Here is a 21,239-nt window from a genome sequence, read left to right on the forward strand (position 1 = left end):
CTGGACAAGAAAAGCTCTATTTTTCTGATGTTATCAGCCATGAAAAAAATGAAGAATCAAAAGTCAGTGCACAGAAATATAGTTCAGCTTATTAGAGGAAGAAAATGACTACGATTTAAAACATTCAGGAAAATCTGATCCACAAGGAGAAGTGCATTTGGTAGGTAATGAAGCCTGAATACACAAAAACTTGGGAACCTTGAGAATGAAAAACAAAAAGCAAAGTATTTTTTCTTTTATAATTCAGCCAAAGATTAGACAAAACATTATGTTATAGACATGTTCTCAGATATCATAAATTGAATGAATGCTAATTCACTGTCATTTGTCCTTCATAGTGCAGTGTATCCCAAACAAATGCTGTTAAAAATTCTGTTAGGTCTCTGATAATAAGGAAAACAAGGATTTTGCTGATAACTTTTCCTGTGAAGGCTGGATAGACCACATACACTTTCAAAAAAGGAAGTGAACAGTGAAGGACAAAGAGCGTTTTTGACTCTCTCCAGTACAGTACATACTCTTTAGCAGAACTGTAAAGACAGAGAGGCTGAAACCATGGTAAGCTCTATTCATTTTCTGTTTATTATATGAATGCATAATATTTAGTATTAAAACTATATACGGGATGCAACTGTAAAACTTTAAACATATTTCTTATAATTTTCAATTCAGTTTCTTGCAGCTCACTTCCTGCTTTTGAGGGAATGAAGAAACTTTAGTTTTTTCTGTTTCTTCACCATATGAACCAGTTTGTGTGTGTGTCTTACAGATTCTGAAATTCAAAAGTAAGGAAGAGACAATTGTTTCTTTCAAGACTAAGCTGAAAATTAAGTTTGTAGATCGAGAGGAATTCTGTAGACAGGTGTCAATATGATACCAAGCCAGAAATGAGAGTAAAGCTCTTTAACAATTTTTCCAGGAAGACATTGTACTTTCCTCATTAAGAAGAACTTTGAAGCTAAAAACAAACAAGATTTGTGCTTCTAGGTGTAAATTTGCAGTACAGACATATTTCTTTTAACTAATATCTGTTCTTTTTTCATAAAAAGATTATTTAAAATTCAAAAATGTACATACTTGCAGATGTTTTTCTAAGTATTTATTAGCAAATTGAATCAACAATTTCAAGTCAAATGGTTTTAAAGATGTTAAAAGTTGTATAGTCTGAATGGCTTTTTACACCACCTTTTCCTCAGGAAATATTTTAGAACTCTTGGAGTATCTTGTATACTTTTGCCGTGGTAAATATGTTCATGCAAAGCTATCTCTAAAGAGCTTTTCTTTATTTGAATCTGCTTATCTGTTTTAAGAGGAAAAAGGCAGTTTATAAAACCTAGAGAGGATCCCAAGCCATAGAATTTAGTATCTTCATGGCCAAAACGGTCTAATGTCCATCACAAGTAGGACAAGAAGAATGACAGTGTGAAACAGGATTGAATGCAGAACACAGTTTACATTTAACAGTGTTTCGCAAAGCTTGGAGGGTTTGGGCAGAGGCTGTCTCTGTTTTACACAAAGATTGAGTTCTTCCTGAATCTGAAGAAATGGCCTCAAAAGTGTTTCAGTAATAGTTTGGATATTTGAAATATAAAATAGACATTTCTTATTTCTTTATTTCTGCTGTAATGAATCCCAGTGTGTAGGAACAAGTGAGAAGAAAAAAAAAAAAAAATCGAACAAACAAAAACCATTGTGCTTGTATGTGCAAAAAAGTCAACTCACATTACTTGATTTACTCACATATATATGATTGGGATTCAAAAAAGCACAACAGCTCTAACAAATTAGCATCTTACTGTGCTTTTGCATGCTGAGTTCCTGTTGTTGCAGAGATTCTTTAACTCAAGCTTCCCATTCAGCATTCTCATGTACACATGGAGCCTTTGTGTCTGCAGAACTCTACATTGCAATTTGCAAGGCAAATTATAATACAGTTATTCTATTGGCACAACTCAAATGTATAGCTGCTTTTGTAAAAAGCTTGTTTAGGAGGAGCATGTAAATATGTAAATACATTGAACACAAGGTTTCTGCTGTTGCCAAATGCAGTTTGAAGTTAAGCAACAATAACAGTTCTACATTTTCTTCAAATTCTTTTTAAGTTTCAGATTAGTTTATCTGGATCGAAATATGACTGGCAGTTCAAAGAAATGCAAACTGTGTATTTATATTCTTATTAGATTTCCCCAGCAGTATTATATACTCTATAGGAAAAGGAGTGTTTTTATCTCTGCATCACAGGCAACCCAGAAGCATCACTAAGGAAGCAAATAACAATATTTGATGCTGCGGGGGTGGAAATCTGTATTATAGCAACACAGTTTAGCTGAAAAGAAAAAAGAAGTAGTTTTAAAAAAAAAAAAGTGGAGAGCAAAATAATTGAAAAGTTTAGAGTGAGGGATAATGAGGGAAAGTGCATTTTCTGACAGTTTTACACAAGGCAGAGATCGAATTGGTTGAGATAACAAATTTATCCCTACAAAAATGTCAATGAACTGAGACTGGCATAATCTGGCTGAGGCCCACTCTGCTTTAAATGCAGAAGGGAAGATGTGGAAGGAGCAGATCTAGGTCCCAAGATCAAATGAGGGCCAAGAAAGGGTTCAGTATTTTATTTCTGTCTGTCATAGCAGAACCAAGTCGAAACCAAAAGCTACAGACATAATAAAGTTATGAAAAAATACTAAAACTACACCAACAGCCACTGGTAGTTGTTGCCTCATGTGAAATAGCAACTGATGAATGCAAAGGAAAACATTGCATTTTCCCTTGACTTAAGGCCAAGACTAGCTGTGTTGATTTCTAAGCTGGAAAAATAACACTCAACACAACCCTGCCTTCCTGTAGTGCTACTGGTAATTTGTAGGTTATGAAGTAAAAGAACTTTTGAGATATGAGATAAACGCAGATAGGACTAAGAATACTGGTTAATCTATTTGGATTTACTGATTGTTAGAATAGAATTTCTGTTAAAAATCGTCCAGAGAAGTGGAAGATTGCTGGCATCTTCTTAATCATGATATCCAGGCAGAGCTAGGACTCCAGTTAAAGAGTGAGTTGCTGTGTAGCAAGGAGGGCCCACTGAAGTTCATTGAACTGAAATCTCTGATCCCTTTTAGAATTTCAGAACAAGATCCAAAATACAAACACAAACATCAACCCATATTTTCTGGGTACCTCAATTTGGGAGGCATTCGCATTGCATCAGGAACATTACTAAATTCTCCTTTACTTCCTAATAGATTCTGTCATTCAGTTCATATGAGCTTTGATAAAAAAAATCTCCATACAGTTAATTTCTGGAAAACAGCTGTACTATAATTTACCTTGAAATAACTCATGGTTCTGTGTCATATTTCTATTGCATGTACTTTGGAAAGAATTTCATCTGCTCCCAGAATAGTTAAAATATTTTAACCCTTTGAGACCAAATTTCTGTCACACAAAACAAACGGCCAGTTAGTGATGGCAGGAAAAAAAAAAGAAAAAAAGAAAAGAAAAAAAAAAGCCCCTTCCTATTTATAAGTGGCTACACTAGACATTATTCAGCAATTCAGGGTCCCAGCACTGAAATCCAGCACTCCTAAGCACTCCTAAGAACTATATGCTGGAAGTTTGTTTGGCGCACAACATTATCTCATACTAACTCACTGGCAGTAATGACCTGGAAAAATAGGAAGGGACAAATGGTAGATGAGTTGCCTGGGCAACTCCAGCGATAAGAAAGAAGTCACTCTTCTTCCCTGGGGATCTGTATCTTGGCTATGGAGAAAAAACATTGATGAGGAGTAATATATTGAGATATATATATCATGTGAGGCACCACAGCAGAAGTAAGTTTTGAGAAAGCAAAGAAAACAGTCCAAGTCCCTCTGAAAGCAACTTCTAAAACAAAGTAAATTCAAGGTACCTGCACAAGAAATCCATTTTAGGAATAAAACAGCAAGATGAACATTATCAGATCCCAAAGGATTTGATCAACAAAACTGCTAAGTATCCACCAAGTAGCAAAAATTAAACTTGGGGGAGTTTTGGAGAATGAGCATTCTTATTTACAGTCTGATTGTAAATCCTTTAAATCAAGTGACACAGATGAAGAACAATTTCACATGGATTTTTGAACAACAACAAATCTTTGAGTAAGTTAAACAGGATGCTCATGCATCAGTCCTTGGGCCACTCGAGGCATGACAAAATATAAAAAAACATGCTCTGTGCTGCAGCCAAGGAGAATGGCCCCATGTAGAGCCTGTAGAGCCTGTAGAGCCATGTAGAGTCTGTGGCAGAGAGCCCCAGGGGAGACTCAACATCAACTTCTTGAGTTTTGGAGTCAGGGAAACAGAGGATCTGAAGCCCTGTGTACTCCAACTGAAAAAGAAATATTGGCAGCAAATGAAGGAGTTTGAGCTGCTTTGGAAGTGGATGGTACTGAAACACAGCTCCTCTTGACACCTTGACTGCCCATGCTGGGCTGGACATTCAAAGCGAGGGTCCCCTCTGCATATCATGCAACTGATGATTAGAGACTTCTGTCTCTAATTCTTTCGTTACTCTAACACTAGATTACCACTGGTATTCATGACATGAGCTTTCTGTCAAATTTCTTTTGGTCAGCCTACAAGAGCAACTGTGGCGGATCATCTTTGTGTAGCAGCCCTCAAGAATAAATAATAAAAATATGGAAGTACCTTAGCCTAACACTAATGCTTTTCTCCTTCCTGCTACTCTTCTCCTCTCTACAGTCAGTAGTTAATCTACCCTCCACAGTAAGTATATCCCGTGCAATCAATGAGCAATCAAACAGCCCATCATTAATGGATGCCAAGCTGACTTACCTTTTGATCTAGCCACAGCTTGACAAAAAATGGCAATGTAAACAATGAAAAAATGGAAAATATTATTATGTGCCTGCAATCTATCTGATGTGCAGCAATATATCTTGCGTGCAGCAGTGTACCTGGCATCCCGGAAAGCAAGGCTTGCAGCTGGCATAACTCAGAACCAAGAAGTCTCTTCCCTCCTCTTCCGCACTTTGTTTGCCCTATCACTAGTACTTCAGTACACGGAGCAGAAAGTCTCCTGTTTATCATGGATGGTAGCCACTGTGAGGAGACAGCAAAAGTAAAATAGACTCTGACAAATTAGGTTTCCACTTCTCATTTTCTCATTGCACATGAGCCAGCAGTGTGCCCTTGTGGCCAAGAGAGCCAACGGCATCCTGGGGTGCATTAAAAAGAACGTGGCCAGCAGGTCGAGGGAGGTGATCCTCCCCCTCTACTCTGCCCTGGTAAGACCTCATCTGGAGTACTATGTCCAGTTCTGGGCTCCCCAGTACAAAAAAAGACAGGGATCTCTTGGAAAGAGTCCAGCGGAGGGCCACAAAGATGGTGAAGGGCCTGGAGCATCTCTGCTATGAGGAAAGGCTGAGTGAACTGGGTCTGTTCAGCCTTGAGAAAAGAAGACTGAGAGGGGACCTGATCCAGGTCTATAAATATCTGAGGTGTGGGGGGCAGAGGGGCAAGGCCAGACTCTTTTCAGCTGTATGTGGAGACAGGACAAGGGGAAACGGCTGGAAACTGCAGCATAGGAAGTTCTGCACAAATGTGCGCAAGAACTTCTTTACAGTGAGGTGACGGAGCACTGGAACAGGCTGCCCAGGGAGGTGGTGGAGTCTCCTTCTCTGGAGATGTTCCAGACCTGCCTGGATGCCGATCTGTGCGACCTGCTGTAGGGAACCTGCTTTGGCAGGGGGGTTGGACTCGATGATCTCTGGAGCTCCCTTCCAACCCCTACAATTCTGTGATTCTGTGAATTCTGTGATTTTCCTCATTCTTGAGGAAATGGCTGCAATTTGTGCCAGAGGAGGTTTAGGTTGGACATAAGGAAGAACTTTTTCTCTCAGAGTGGTCAGGCGCTTGAATGTCTGCCCAGGAAGGTGGTGGAGTTGCTGTCCCTGGCAGTGTTCAAGAGGCATCTGGATGAGGAGCTACGAGATATGGTTTAGTAGCTTGTAGTAGCAATGGTAATGGGTGAATAGCTGGACTAGATGATCTTTCCAACCTTGTGATTCTATGATTCTGTGATTTGCACATATCCTGTAGCCAGTAGACTCAAGTGCATGCAAATAATAGACACAGTAAGTTACTAAATTAATAAGATTAAATTGGAAGTAGAAATGGAAATGAGGGGCATGGAAAACAAGCTGCAAAAAAAGCAGAAAATCCAATCAGACTTTTTTTCCACTGAGAGAAGTCAAATACTGGGACAGATCTACATGACAGCAGCATACATCTTTGCAGGTAGTCAAAATTCAGTGAAGGAATGCTTTTAGCAATTTGGTCAACATTGTTCCTGTTCGGAGAAGAAAGTTGGACAAGATGACCCTCTCTACCTAAATTAATTATGAAGCTATGATTTGCAATGAAAGTGGTTCCTCCATTAGAGGTCACTGTTGTGCAACACCCGGCGTGACACCACGGGAAAAAAAAATACGAAAAATAACTGCAGAGAGAAAGTGATGTGTGAAGTAGTGTTCCCTGCCATCTGACAGCTGAAAAGTAACATATGTCTTGCCACAGAGCAGGTGTACAATGGAAGAGGGGAAATGCAACCCAACACATCTCCCAAGTTTCTTAGTTAGCAAGTGCCAGCTACAGATTAAAAGGGACAGTGCAAGAATAGCAGAGAGGAGAGTCTCGGGGAAAAACAAACATACAAACAAACATAAACAAAAACAAACAGAAGAGTAGGACCAGAAGCAAGAATTCTTTTCTTTTTCTTTTTTTTTTTTTTTTTTTTAATAAAATGTGGATATATCAACTGGCACTCTTATACAGACAGAATACATACTCTTTACAAAGCTGAAAGCCAAAAGGACTTCAGCGAATGGAAATACATCTCAGTTCTTCTCTGTGTTTTATCAAAGGAGCAGAGGAAGACACTCTTACTGAACCTAATTTTCCTTTTTTTTTTTTCTGTGGTGGGTGGAGGGGGGCTTATATCAATCACTTGGAAGCCAGCCAACCTTGAAACCAACCTGCTGCCATCTACAAGGATCAAAGTTCATTGGTAATCAAAAAAAGCTTTTTGTAAGCCCAAAGGACTTGGCCATAGAAAGGATGTTAGTATTATGTAAATCTTAGGCAGAAGTTCATACCCAGATTTTTGTTGCAGCTTTGTTTTTAAAACCATTTAGATTAAACTGGGTTTTCATTTTTAATTATGACCGTCTTTGATTTGAATTCCTGTGCAAACATTCCTGAAGTAAGTTTATGTTTTGAAATGTTGATTATGGGATTGTTATTTGGGCTGTGTCACATAGATGTCAAGAACTGTACTAGACTAAGAAATAATATAAATGATTGTTCTTATTTTTAATTAAACTTCAACATTTTGAATTTAACATTTTTCCAAATGCCTAATTTCATTTCTGGCAATCTTATAAAGTGTGTTGGTCACACTACTTCACACTTACAAAAAAAAAAAAAAAAAAAAAAAGAGGTTTGACTAGTATTTTGAAAAGTATCAAAACCATAACAGGCTTATTTGGCAGACATTGTGATAGAGCATTGGCTTGACAGAATGAAGGAGAACAAGGGTTCTGCCCATATGTGCCATAGAAAATATTTTCAGTATGTATTTTATTTGTTCCTCTCTAACCAGCACAATTGTCTTGAAGTTGTGTTTTTGAAGAGTGTTATTCAACCCTCCTTCACCTCCACTGCAGCACCAGCTTAAGGAACTTCTCATACAGTCACTCCTCTCATAATGTTGTTCTAATCCTGTGTCTCTTTGCACTGTTGGTACAAACATGCTGTTATGTAACCTCAAGCAGTAAAATAATCTAGACTGAAAAGCAGCTCTTTTCCCATGCCTCACTCTTTCTTCTTCTTTTCTTGAATATCTTCAATCTGCATCTTGTCAAAGATACATGATATAGAACAGTATTTAGCAGCAAACTTGAAGGGATATGGGTGAGGAACTGTTTTTTATATTGAAACTTCACCTTTATGAACTGTAACAAAAAATTGTGGAGGTCAATATACAGCATCATAGCTTTTTAAGAGCTTACAAGTGTAATTGTGTGGTATCCCATGCCATACATCAACACTGAGAAACTCTTATTTCCTCAGAAGGAACTACTAGCCAAAGTGACTACACAGCACAACAGCACAAGTTCAGTTTTTCTATTGTGAATTTTCCACTAATGCTGTGAAAATGCTTACTTACAGGAGAATTTGCACAAACTAAGCACAGCATGAGTGGCAAACAAATGATTACTTAGAAGTAGAATGCTGCAAGAAATCATGCAAGGCTACTTGCTGACATTTAAAACTGTTTTTGCCCAGTGGCAGTGACCTCACAGTTCTGTCATACATGCTCCCTGCCATGAACCCAAACACTGATCCTGGATTGTCGTCTTCCTACGTCACAGTGTACACAAACAGGGATCCTAGTCTATTGTCTGCTTTCTTATAAAACATATTCAACTCTGCAAAAAAGAATCTGAACTGTATGTCATGGATTGAATCTTTGCCATGTGACAGGCCTACCCCCCTTTTTCCCACCCTCCCCCCTGTGGGAAACCAGAAGAGAAGTAAGGAGTTGTTGCTCAATTGAGATAGAAAGAAAACTGCTGTACTAAAAATGATGAAGGAATGTGGAACAGTGCAATATAAAAGGAATAAAGAGGAATAAATCAAACAAATGGGAATGAGAACAACTCCTAACAGTGCTGCTTGGTGATACAGAGAAGAAAAGGAATGTCCTTACATCTGGAAGGACTGCAGCATTTTGGGAACTGTAGTTCTTCTTTAGCAACTGTCCCAGTTCCATCATGATATCATAATACCTATAGAAAACCATGATGCTGTATCCTGTTTCTGGTCATATTTCACTGTGCTTCGACCTTGATCCTGCACTCTCAGCCATCACTCAGTCTGACTGCACTAACTGAGCTCAGACAACAGGCTGAGAAACAGATATCTGAAAGTCCAACTGCAGAGTCCAGAAAGTTACAGCTAGTCAGCTGATGAGTAATAGCTACGTATTTGAAGGCACTGTTCAGCCATGTAATAAGTTCACTAATAATTACTTGTATGGAGGCACATTATTCTGCAGTTTAGATGTGGAAGAGGTAGCTTCTGAACAGAAATAACTACAGGCAAAGCTGAGTCACTTCTGTATCTCATTTCAAAGTAGTTAATGTAGTGCTAACAGTATATGTCTGTTTTTACCAATTGCCTTGTATGTGTTCACATAGTTTATAAACTCGAGAGCACAGAATCTATGACATCATTAAGTGCTACTGAAGGGCAAAATCTATAGAGTCACAGAATCATAGAATCATCAAACTTGGAAAAGACCTCCTAGATCATCTAGTCTAACCATCCACCTATCACCAATATTTTCCTTGTAAAAGTACTTAGCACTTGTCCATTTCCAACATTCATGAGTCAGCTGGAAATAATAATATCAGCATTATTTTTCAAGAAGCTTCGCAACGCAAAGGACAAGAAATTGAAAGGATTTCCCAAGAGACAGACAAAAATATCTGATGCTCAATCTGTGGTACTTGAAGTAGTAAAATTAGTTCCACCTAAAATTAGTTCCTGCTGAGTGCATTTCTCAACCACTGTGAAGTTTGTTATTAAAAGAGTAAGAGCGTCACTGAAATTTTTGAAATACTCCCCACATCAAAGTACTGTATTAGTGAAAAAAGAAGAGTGTTATAGGTATCAGAGATGGGTGTTACATGGTATCTCCCTCAGGTGAACATAGTGTTCAGTGAGCTCTACAGCATAGTTCTTGTTGGAGTTCTTGTTTCTGTGGGTTACTCCTGCCATGTAAGCAGAAGTAAAGGAGCTTAAAACTGGAAGTAATAGGTTTTACCTTCTGTATCCAGGTCAACAGTGAATCAACAGGATTTCAATCTATTTCTTGAAACCTGTTAATGATACACCAACCAGAAGAAAAAAAAAGAACAAAAAAAAAACCCAACACATTTTAGCCATGTGACTGCCATGAAAAGGTGATTTGACAAAATAGGCCAAGGTTTCATTGCAACATAAATAACACTCCTATTATATAATTCAGATTAAACTGCAAAGCACCGAGTTTTTTAACTTGTCCTTTCTCACATCATGTTTTAGAATACAACAGTTGTAAAATAGCATATATTAAACGGTTAGCATCCAAGACTGTGAGAAGAGACTCTGAAATTGTTAATGGTTGCAGTTAGCACAGCGTCTTGCACCTGGGAAAGAATGACCGCAAGTATCAGTACAGACTGGGACATGACCTGCTGGAGAGGAGCTCTGCAGAGAAGGACCTGGGTGTCCTGGTAGACAGCAGGTTGGCAATGAGCCAGTAGTGTGCCCTGGCATCTGAGAAGGCCAATGGTATCCTGGGGTGCATTATTAAGGAGTGTGGACAGCAGATCAAGGGAGGGGATCCACCTCCCTCTACTCTGCCCTGCTCAGTCCTAATCTGAAGTACTGTAACCAGTTCTGGGCTCCCAGTACAAAAAAGACAGGAATCTCCTGAAAAGAGTCCAGAGGAGGGACACAAAGATGATAGAGGGCCTGGAGTATCTCCTCTGTGAGGAAAGGCTGTGAGGAAAGGCTGACTTGGGTCTGTTCAGCCTTGAGAAAAGAAGATTGAGAGGGGATCTTATTTATAAGTATTGTAAGTGAGGGGAACCAAAGGGACATGGCCAACCTCCTTTCAGCAGTCTGTGGGGACAGAATAAGCAAAAAGGCCATAAAATTGAGCATAGGATGTTCCACAGAAATATACGAAGGAACTTCTTCACAGTGAAGGTAATGGAGCACTGAAACAGGCTGTCCAGAGGGGTTGTGGAATCTCCTTTTCTGGAGATATTCAGGACTCAGGCAGATGAGCTGCTCAGCCTGATGGTGGAGCTTAGGGAGGAGGTAGAGAGATTAAGAACCATTAGAGAGTGTGAGAGGGAGATAGACTTCTCTGCAAGAACAGAGCAGAGATTGCAACCCCCAAACTGTGGGAGACCCTCTCCCTTGCTGTGCTCAGCCCGAGAGAGACAACTTGAAAAGAGAGGAGGAATGGCAGCAGGTCCCACCCACCTCAGTGACGCAGGTGGCACCCATCCTGACCTGCCTCAGTTCCTCAGGTGCCTCTAAGTAATAGGTTTGAAGCCCTGAAACTGGAGGGTGAGGTCTGAGAATGAGGTGGAGGGACAGCCTCCAAGCTTTTCTAAGGGTTGGCTCCATGCTTGAAGACAGCCTCTTCCAGTAAAGAAAGAAAAGAAAGGAAAGTGATAGTCATAGATGACTCCCTTCTAAAAGGAACTGAGGGCCTGATATGTCAGCTTGACCCCACCCATAGAGAAGAGTGCTGCCTACCTAAGCCATGAGCCAGGGATATCTCTAGAAAGCTTCCTGGGCTTATTCGCCCATCTGACTACTGTTCCTTATTGGTAGTTCAGGTTGGCAGTGGTAATGCTGCTGAGAGAAGCCTGAGGGCTATCAGAAATGACTTCAGGAGACTGGGAAGCTATTTGATGGAGCAGGCGTGCAGGTGGTCTTGTCTTCTATCCCTTGAGAGGCAGGGAAGGACACTGAGAGGATCAAAAAAAACTCTCCTCGTAAATAAATGGCTTAGAGGTTGGTGCAGGCACAAGAATTTTGTTTTTTTTTGACCATGGGGCAATTTACTCGGCTCCTGGCGTGACGGCTGCATATGGAGCTCACCTGTCTGCAAGGGGTAAAAGGATCCTAGCCCAGGAACAGGAGGGACTCATTGAAAGGTCTTTAAACTAGGTAAGAAGGGAGAAGGGGACAAAATGTGGGCCACTGCTGTTGAGCAGGTAGTTTGAAGCTGAAAACTGAGCTTGATGGGTGATGAGGGTGGAGTTCTAAGGGATGGAGAGTGGCAGGGGGATGCTGCTTCCATAAAGCATCTGTATACTAATGCGCACAGTATGAGAAATAAACAGGAAGAGATGGAGATTTGTGTATGGTCACACGGCTATGATCTCATTGCAATCACGGAGATGTGGTAGGACAGCTTGCATGACTGGAATGTTGTCATGGAGGGCTATGTGCTTTTTAGGAAAGATCAGCTGGGGAGGCGAGGTGGTGGAGTTGCTCATTATGTGAGAGAGCAGCTAGAATGTATTGAACTGCACCTGGGGGAGAGCGGTGTAGCAGTGGAGAGCTTGTGGGTGAGAATCAAGGGGTGGGCTGGTGTGGCTGACACTGTTGTGGATGTGTACTGCTGGCCCCCTGATCAGGAGGAGGATGTTGATGAGGCCTTCCACAAGCAACTGGAAAATAGTGTCAAGATTCCAGGCGCTGGTGCTTATGGGAGATTTCAATTATCCAGATATTTGCTGGAAAAGCAATGTGGCCAGGCATGCGCAGTCCAGACGGTTCCTGCAATGTGTTGAAGACAACTTCCTGATGCAGGTGGTGGAGGAACTGACGAGGGGAGGGGTGTTGCTGGACGTTATTCTCATTAATAAGGAAAGGCTTGTCAAGGAAGTAAGGGCTGGGGGCAACTTGGGTTGTAGTGACCACAAGATGATGAAGTTCAAGATCTTGAGCGGAAGAAGTAAAGCGAAAAGTAGGATTGCTACCCTGGACTTTAGGAGAGCCAACTTTGATCTCTTCCAGGACCTACTTGTAGCTATCCCTTGGGCTAGGGTATTAGAAGGTAAGGGGGCCTGTGAGAGCTGGTCGGCATTGAAGTAGCTCTTCTTCCAGGCTCAGGATCGGTGCGTCCCTGTGAGGAAGAAATTGGGAAAGGGTGGCAGGAGACCTGTGTGGATGAGCAAGGAGCTCGTGCGCAAACTCAAAGGAAAGAAGAAGGCCCATGAAATGTGGAAAAAGATTCTGACCACTTGGGAAGAATACAGGAATGTTGTCAGGGCTTGCAGAGGTGCAACGAGGAAGGCTAAAGTTCGCCTGGAATTGAATCTGGCAAAGGTGATAAAGGATAACAAAAAAGGCTTTTTTAAGTACGTTAACAGTAAAAGGAAGACTAGGGAGAATGTAGCACCCCTACTAAGTGACAGGGGTGTTCTGGTAACAGGGGATGCTGAGAAGGCAGAGATACTGAATGCCTTCTTTGCCTCTGTCTTCAGTGAAAAAGCTCCACCTTGGGAATTCGAGACCCTGGAGGTTAGTGAGAGGGTCTGGGGAATGGAAGACCTCCCTTCAGTCAGGGAAGAGGCGGTCCAAGAGCACTTAGGCAACACCAATGTTCATAAATCCATGGGACCCAATGGGATGCATCCATGGGAGCTGAGGCAGCTGGCGGAGGTGATTGCTGAACCGCTCTCTGTCATCTTTGAGAGGTCTTGGAGGACAGCGGAGGTGCCTGAAGACCGGAGGATAGCCAATGTCACTCCGGTCTTCAAAAAGGGCAAGAAAGAAGATCCAGGCAATTACAGGCCAGTCAGCCTCACCTCTGTCCCTAGAAAGGCAATGGAACAGCTTGTGCTGGATGTCATCTCCAGACAACTGGAAGAAAAGGAGGTTATCAGGAGTAGTCAGCATGGGTTCACCAAGGGGAGGTTGTGTTTGACCAACTTTGGTAGCCTTCTGTGATGTTGTCTCTGGGTAGATGGGGGGAGAGCAGTGGATGTAGTCTACCTTGATTTCAGCAAGGCTTTTGATACTGTCTCCCACGACATCCTTATAACAAAGCTGAGGAAGTGTGGGATAGGTGAGTGGACAGTGAGGTGGGTTGAGAACAGGCTGACTGGCAGAGCACAGAGGGTCGTCGTTGGCGGTGCAGAGTCTGGCTGGAGACTTGTAACTAGTGCTGTTCCTTAGGGGTCAGTGCTGGGTCCGGTCTTGTTCAACATCTTCATCAATGACCTTGATGAGGGGATAGTGGCCACCCTCAGCAAGTTTGCTGATGATGCAAAGTTGGGAGGATTGGCTGACATGCCTGAAGGCTGTGCTGCCATTCAGCAAGACCTGGACAGGCTGGAGAGCTGGGCAGAAAAAACCGGATGAGGTTTAACAAAAGCAAGTGTGGAGTCTTGCATCTGGGGAGGAATAATTGCATGCACCAGTACAGGTTGGGGGATGAGCTGCTGGAGGGGAGCTCTGCGGAGAGGAACCTGGGTGTCCTGGTGGATGACAGGTTGGCCATGAGCCAGCAGTGTGCCCTTGTGGCCAAGAGAGCCAACGGCATCCTGGGGTGCATTAAAAAGAACGTGGCCAGCAGGTCGAGGGAGGTGATCCTCAACCTCTACTCTGCCCTGGTAAGGCCTCATCTGGAGCACTGCGTCCAGTTCTGGGCTCCCCAGTACAAAAAAGACAGGGATCTCTTGGAAAGAGTCCAGCGGAGGGCCACAAAGATGGTGAAGGGCCTGGAGCATCTCTGCTATGAGGAAAGGCTGAGTGAACTGGGTCTGGTCAGCCTTGAGAAAAGAAGACTGAGAGGGGACCTGATCCAGGTCTATAAGTATCTGAGGTGTGGGGGGCAGAGGGGCAAGGCCAGACTCTTTTCAGCTGTATGTGGAGACAGGACAAGGGGAAACGGCTGGAAACTGCAGCACAGGAAGTTCCGCACCAATGTGCGCAAGAACTTCTTTACAGTGAGGTGACGGAGCACTGGAACAGGCTGCCCAGGGATGTGGTGGAGTCTCCTTCTCTGGAGATGTTCCAGACCTGCCTGGATGCCGACCTGTGCGACCTGCTGTAGGGAACCTGCTTTGGCAGGGGGGTTGGCCTCGATGATCTCTGGAGCTCCCTTCCAACCCCTGTGATTCTGTAACTCACCAGGACACCTACCTATGCAGCCTGCTGTAGGGAGCCTGCTTTGCTTGTTGGACTTGATGATCTCTGGAAGCCTCTTCCAACCCCTACAATTCTGTGTTTCTCTGGTTATACTAAATAATACTAATTATCACAGAAACTCATGAAAGAGTTCAGAGGGAGAATGGTGAAAGAATCATGGCAACCAATAATTCAACTTGAGCCTTCATTTTCTCTGTTATATATGTTTTCAAATTCAGTTATACATGTTACAGGTATTTACTTGAGATCACCTATAGTGTGAATTGATGTCAGTTGCATATTATTAAAATATTTTTTTGTCTTGAGTTTGTCAGAGATTGCTTGACTTTACAAAATTAATTGTGAGCACTGTTTCTTTTCTTTTTTTTTTTTTTAAGTAAATATCTTTTTAAAGCAAAAGTAGGCTGCTTACCAGTAATATGGCAGGGGCGCTTGCTACCAAATGTGCCTGATATTGAAGTTTTTAAATTCAGTGACAAGGAAGAGGAAAAAAAAAAAAAATAATAAAAAAATAAAAAATAAAAAATAAAAATCACGTAACATTGACAAGGCCTAAATTGTTCAGTTCCCAGTTATTTTTTTTGAAGGTTTAAGGAAGAGATCTTGTAGAGTAAAGGCCCGTTGCTATCCTCTACCCTGGGAAAGCTCATGGTAAATGAGCTAAGTGAATACCCAAAGAGTCACAGATACCTGCTGCAAGTCTTTAGCTCAGAAGGGTTAACAGTGAGAGCAGGACCTCCTTGCTTTGGAGCTGGAATGTTTTTAGGAAAGGGTTTCTGTTTTGCTTCTCCAAACTAAAAACAAATGAGCTGGCAGGTGTTTAACACGTGAAAAGGGCAAGAAGTTTGCATGTGAAGGCATGGGGAGCACAGGGCCGTCTCTCTCTCCCTTCAAAAGAGTTTGCACAACTGCTGGTGAGTGATTTGCATGTTCTTGAACTTTTTTTTTCTTCCCAGGCAGAGGTGGGGAAGGACACGTTGAGGAAAAAGGGAAGTTAGAGGCGTTTTGCTAAGGATGTCTGTTCCTCTTGCTTTTCCACTTCTTCTTCCTGCTGGTAACAGCAGCTGGGGGCGTGCTGAGGGGAAAGCCAGGCCAAATAGTTCCCCACCAAAGTATTTATACCAGGGTATATGTGGGAGGTAAGTGAAATAACTTCTTCTATATGAAAGCTGCTTCCTCCCTCATATCCCACCATATCGGCTGAGGAGGAAGCCAATCCAGCAGATAATTCCCCACTTGACCATGTATACTCCTCACTTACCACCAAATACTCTCTTTTCCCACTTCAGGATTCTTCTCCTTTTCCTGCTTCCAGGACACAGTAACTACTAAGGTAGTCACAAGGCTTTCCCCGGCATTCTAGGTCCGGGCAGGGATAATGCAGAGAGGCAGAACTGAGGCGGGGCAGGGCAAGGGCAGGCTCTGCTGAGGTGCATGGGGGGAACAGAGGGAGCACAACTTTGTGAGGGGAGACAAAGGGCTGCCCACTCTTCCCAGGTGTCAAGCTCCTCTCCCCCACAAAATGCCCCTGCCCAACTCATTGTAGCCCCGCCACACTCCTCCACCATCCTTATACCATTTTCTATAGCCTTCCACTCACCTACTGATTTTAGCAGCTTCCTGCCTTGCATGCCTTACCAAGACGGCCCCCAGGCCTGTGGACAAGATGTCTGAATGTCCTTACCACAAGCCCAGAGCACACTACTGAAAACTCAGCAGTCAGCTTCACACACATCACCTGCTATTTAGCTCATCTTAATCATTAAACCATCTAATCAAGCTGCTATCTGTGCCAGCTGTGCTCCTCAGCAAGGCATGAATTGTGGTGTGTGGGAAGTTAGGGGCAATGTGGTGTGTCTGAGCATGTCAGGGCTGCTCTCCAGCACAGTCAGCCCTGCACTATCAAGAGAGATTTTGAGGTGCCTGTGGACCATTTAGTGAAGGCTCAGCATTCCCAATTCCCATCTAATCAGAGACAGGTTTTGCATCCAAAAACAGGTTTTGCCTTTGAGGAAATGTTTCGTAGGGTCTGAGCCAACAGAGCTCAGGTCAAGCTATTAAAAAAAAAAAAAAATCTTTTCAAATATAATTTTTTTTGTACTAATAGAGGTTTTACATCAGCTTTTGATGCTCACTGGAAGACCTATGCTCTGAAATGAGTGGTTTAGTGCAGTGCTTACAGCCAAGCTGATCCACAAGGACAGGCACATGACTGTGACACTCTGGAGTACACTGAACTTTCCTCTATGGCGGAAACATTTGTTTTACAAAGTTTAACGGGCATGGGGAAGTTCTGTCATCATCTTTTGCCTTCTTTCTTCAGTTTTCAAAAGCTGACTCCCATTAGTATAAAGAAATCTTGAGATGGTAATTATATTCAACACTTTCATCAGAATGTAATTATGGCAGTCTAAAAGAACCACAGCATCAACTTGATGTGCTTTCAGGGTATCCTGCCTGTCAGCTGTCCACAAATATCTGGGAAGCCCAGCTGTTGCCGTATATATGACAGTGCATTTAGACATGAGACAATGCCGTTAATTTGTTCATGACCACATCAAACTTGTGTCAGAAATACTAAAACTGCTTTCAAATATCAACCTTGTGGAATTGGAACAGCACACATTTCAGGAAGTCTGGCCCCGTCTTGCAGACACAAAGATAACACAGTCTGCTCTGACAAGAAATACAGCAATAAAAACAGAAGCTCCTGCCAGTGTTCATGAATATCAAATTTCTACTGAAAATCAGGTGCTTTCCAGAATGATACTGTAACTGGATCACAGCCATGGCTACCTGTCATGGGCAGCGGCTGTACACACTGTCAGCACTGCTCCCAGGATTGGCATAGCAGTGCTAAGCAGGCATATTAACTCATTGCCTCGTCTTCTGACTGTGGTAGAATTATTGAAGTGTTATCTTCCAGGAGTGGCATGAAACTAGACAGACTAACCCTCTGAGAACAGGCACATGCAACTGATTTTCCACACGAAAAATACATAATCTCTTCTGCTGAACTTGGTCTGCCACTAGGTGGCAAAAGACCTACGGGAGTTATGAGGAGATTGAAAGACAGGCTTCTCCGAAAAACTGACTTGTTTTTATTAAGCACTCCACATATCTGCATGCATTTTACATTACAGATGGAACAACTACTTCTGACCTAGGAAGGGGATTGCCAGGCTTGCTTTATTGACATTAGTGCACCTGTCCGAAAGGGCTCTCCCATGAACATTTTGTAGATGTGGTTTAATGATTACCTGGCCAAAAAATAATTTCTGTGTTGCTCATCTCCCAATCTTCCTCCAGTCTCCACAGCCGATTCTGTTATGCTATCAGACCTGCTTTGGAATCACCTTGATCACTAAGATCAGCGAAAGGAAGCATGCTAAAACAACATGGAAAGCAAAAAAGTTATGTGTTTTTTTTTTTCTTAATAGAATTTCACCTCTCCAGTTCACAGCATACCAAGTAAAGATACCAACACAGCTGTGGCTGTAACAAGATCATGACTGTGACATTCTTTGTGAGCACTGACCTGGAAGCCCAAAGCCGTTCAGACAGTTGCGACTGACTGCCACTGTAGGGTGAACAACAATGCATGAAAGTTGCCTTAAAAAATAAACTTAAAGCATCTTAAAGCAGAGCAAGTCAGAGGCAACTATTTTCCCCTTTTATCTTTTGTCTGATTATGACAAAATAAATTATTAAGCAGATATTTTTCCAAAAGATATGTGGAAACCAAAATTTGAGTAAATGCTCTGTTAACAAAAAGCACATAAGACTGCAGTGATAAATTTTACACTTGAGAATTTTGGAAAGTCATTGTTATACTGGGCTGTAGATGCCAGTTTTGGTCTACACCAATTCTGGAATGGCATGCTTCTATACAAGAAGATAGCGTCTTTATTTGATATGTTTGTCATGCTTAAATCTGTGAAGTTCTTATTGCTGCTTCTGCTTCTGTTTTTGCGGAAAGTAGTAGTAGTACAAAACAGCTCCAGTGTGCTTTCAGCCTTGCAGGTCATGTTCCTTAAAATACTAATTCCTTCACATTCTTTCTTCAGATAAAGAAAAACTAATTTCCCCAAAGTACTCAGAAACATACTCCACTCTATGTGGAAGAAATAGAGGGGATCCAGGAAGCCGTTGCACCTGCAAGTATAAAATGAATCATACATATTGTAGATGAGCAACGTTCACAGCACTTTTGCAGCCTAAACTGTGATTTTCGGTGTTTTTGTTGCAATTCATTTTCTCAGCAGCCTTCTATCAATTAGGAACGTCTTTACAACTGTGCAGTGGATGAAGGAGAAGGCAGGAACTCTCTAGCACTCAGAGCTTCCAAGAGGAGTTCATTCTTTGATCGCTGTATGATTTGCCTGATAATGTGAGCCATAACTTGCAGTAGTTTACCAGTGCAAAATGACTATATTGTTACATATAGCACTGTAAAACAGTTGTGCAGTCTGCCAAATAGAATAGCAAGTTACAAAGTCCAATCTGCTGTAAGACTAATGATAAAAGCTTCATCACTTGTGATCAATGTGTATTTTCACAAATAAATATGAGTTTATAAATCAAATACAGGGCATAGCAGAATAAATAGCATGAAGAATATTGCTCAGAACTGCATTTCTCCCACTAAGAAAAAAAAATTGAAGTAATTTTTAAAAATTGTTTTCATTGGCAAGTGACAAATACAGAGAAAGTAGTAGTATTTTTGTCTCAAATAAGCTTTCTCCAACACGCTAATAGTCTTCTGAACTAGCTAAAATAGAAAGGTTTGCACAACTAATCCAGAAATGCCAAGCACCTCCAGTGCTTTAATTGGGCATTCAAAAAATTTAAAAAAAATGCACAGAAGAAGTAGTGATGAATAATGAGGAAGAAGCAAACAACATCTAGTGAAGCTTGAAGACAAATTTTTTCATCTGCGATCTCATTACCATGCAGAGCTCCAGAAAATTCACTGAGCTGTATTTAGCAGAGGGTTGTGCCTTATGTTTTGGATTTATCTTCAGCAGGTTTGGAGTTTCTCATAAAACTCGTTTTCTCAGTATCTTTCTTATCCTATATCGTACCAAAGTCTTTGATTTTTGCAGTAAACTGAGAGGCAAAAGGGTGAGGGAAAAAAAAAAAAAAAAAAAAAAAAAGGATTATGGTCATAATTTAAAAACAACAACAACAAAAACTCTGTTAAAGCGAAAGCTTTAGAAAAAATGGCCAGCAGAATGTCTTGAGAAACTACTGGCGAGAGTGGGAGCAAAACAACACCTTAGCTGACATCTTCGGTTGATGACTAGGAATGGATGCAGTGATTCTTTTTGGCAGCAGGTGGTTAGACTTCATGACCCAAGAGGTCCATATGCTTTCTTTACAATTTTAATTCCCACAAATATTTCCTTAAATATTGTTCTCTAAAATTCAAGCTTGTACCAATACGGCAATATGGTGCAAATGCAATGCTGGAGCTCACACTGCTCTTAAGATATCGTGTAATGAATATAGCCGGTGGCAACAGCCAGCCTGAACACATTTTAGTTCCCTTTTCCTCTGCCACTTCTTACCTAATATCCTGAGGACAGCAGCTTTTTTTCTACTGGTCATGATAATGAAAACCACAAGCAAAGCCTCTCTTAGGCAAGCTCTCTGAGAACTCCTCTTAGCAAACACAATAGGCTGCTAATGTGACAGACTCCGTGGATTGTCTCATTGAGGGAGCTCGTTTTTCTGCTTGTATCAAAATACTGGAGAGCTTTGGGAAGTCCAGGTAAATTGTTGTACTTGTTTATCTAATAAATAAAAGCACAAAGTTCAAGGAAAAAAAATATATAAACAGAGCAAGATATTATATATGACCTTGTACATGTGGAAATTCTATTGTAAAATTTTCTTGCAACTAATTGTCCAGCTGAAAAGTTGCCAAGTTGACGAAACTGTCTTTTCTCTCTCTAAGGTTTGTGTTTGGTTGCCTGAGTTTTTACTAAAGGCAGCCCTACTTTAAGTGACATTTGCATTTTGAAGACTAAGAGAAATGAGAGGCAATTAGAATCAATTATTTTCTAGATAGAATTATAAATCATCTAGCTACAACTCAGCTTAATCTTTTTGTATTATTTGTGGCTGTTGGTTTGGAGGTATTTTTTCTTTACATATATCATACTCTGAATTGAGATATCATTGAATGTCAGTGAATATGAGAGATACTAAAAAGACTGCAAGTATTTTTTGTAGTGGGTCATGGAAGGTATTTTTCTTTCAGCTTCAGAACAGTAATTAATGTCTTAACACTGCACAAAATGTTCTTTAAAGTCATACAGGATCTTGAAATTCTAGAAGTAGTGGTAGGATCTTTACAGTGCCAAGAGCTTGAGGTTTCTTTTTTCCTTGAGATTCAGACAAGTTCAATTAGCTTTATTAGAATGATCAGAGTCAAATTAAAGA

The 21,239-nt window shown here is 41.3% G+C and overlaps 1 protein-coding gene across 5 annotated transcripts in view; it reads left to right on the top strand.

Moving 5' to 3' along the window:
- The first annotated feature begins 487 nt into the window (after positions 1-487).
- FYB1 (FYN binding protein 1) overlaps positions 488-21,239 on the top strand; it is a 66,850-nt gene continuing 46,098 nt past the window's right edge. For 2 of the 5 annotated variants that reach the window (XR_008203201.1, XR_008203203.1), the window contains exon 1: positions 489-558. Coding sequence is in view for 1 of the 5 variants with exons in the window: in XM_052670347.1 (XP_052526307.1) it covers positions 556-558 (3 nt within the window). In the remaining 4 variants the exon portion in view is untranslated. Of the gene's footprint in view, positions 559-20,393; positions 20,566-21,239 lie in introns of those variants that run through there. The other 3 variants (XM_052670347.1, XR_008203204.1, XR_008203202.1) reach the window with 3 other exon arrangements.

The sequence above is a fragment of the Tympanuchus pallidicinctus genome, unplaced genomic scaffold (genome assembly GCF_026119805.1).
Source record: "Tympanuchus pallidicinctus isolate F22 unplaced genomic scaffold, pur_lepc_1.0 scaffold9, whole genome shotgun sequence".
In the NCBI taxonomy this organism is placed as follows: domain Eukaryota; kingdom Metazoa; phylum Chordata; class Aves; order Galliformes; family Phasianidae; genus Tympanuchus; species Tympanuchus pallidicinctus.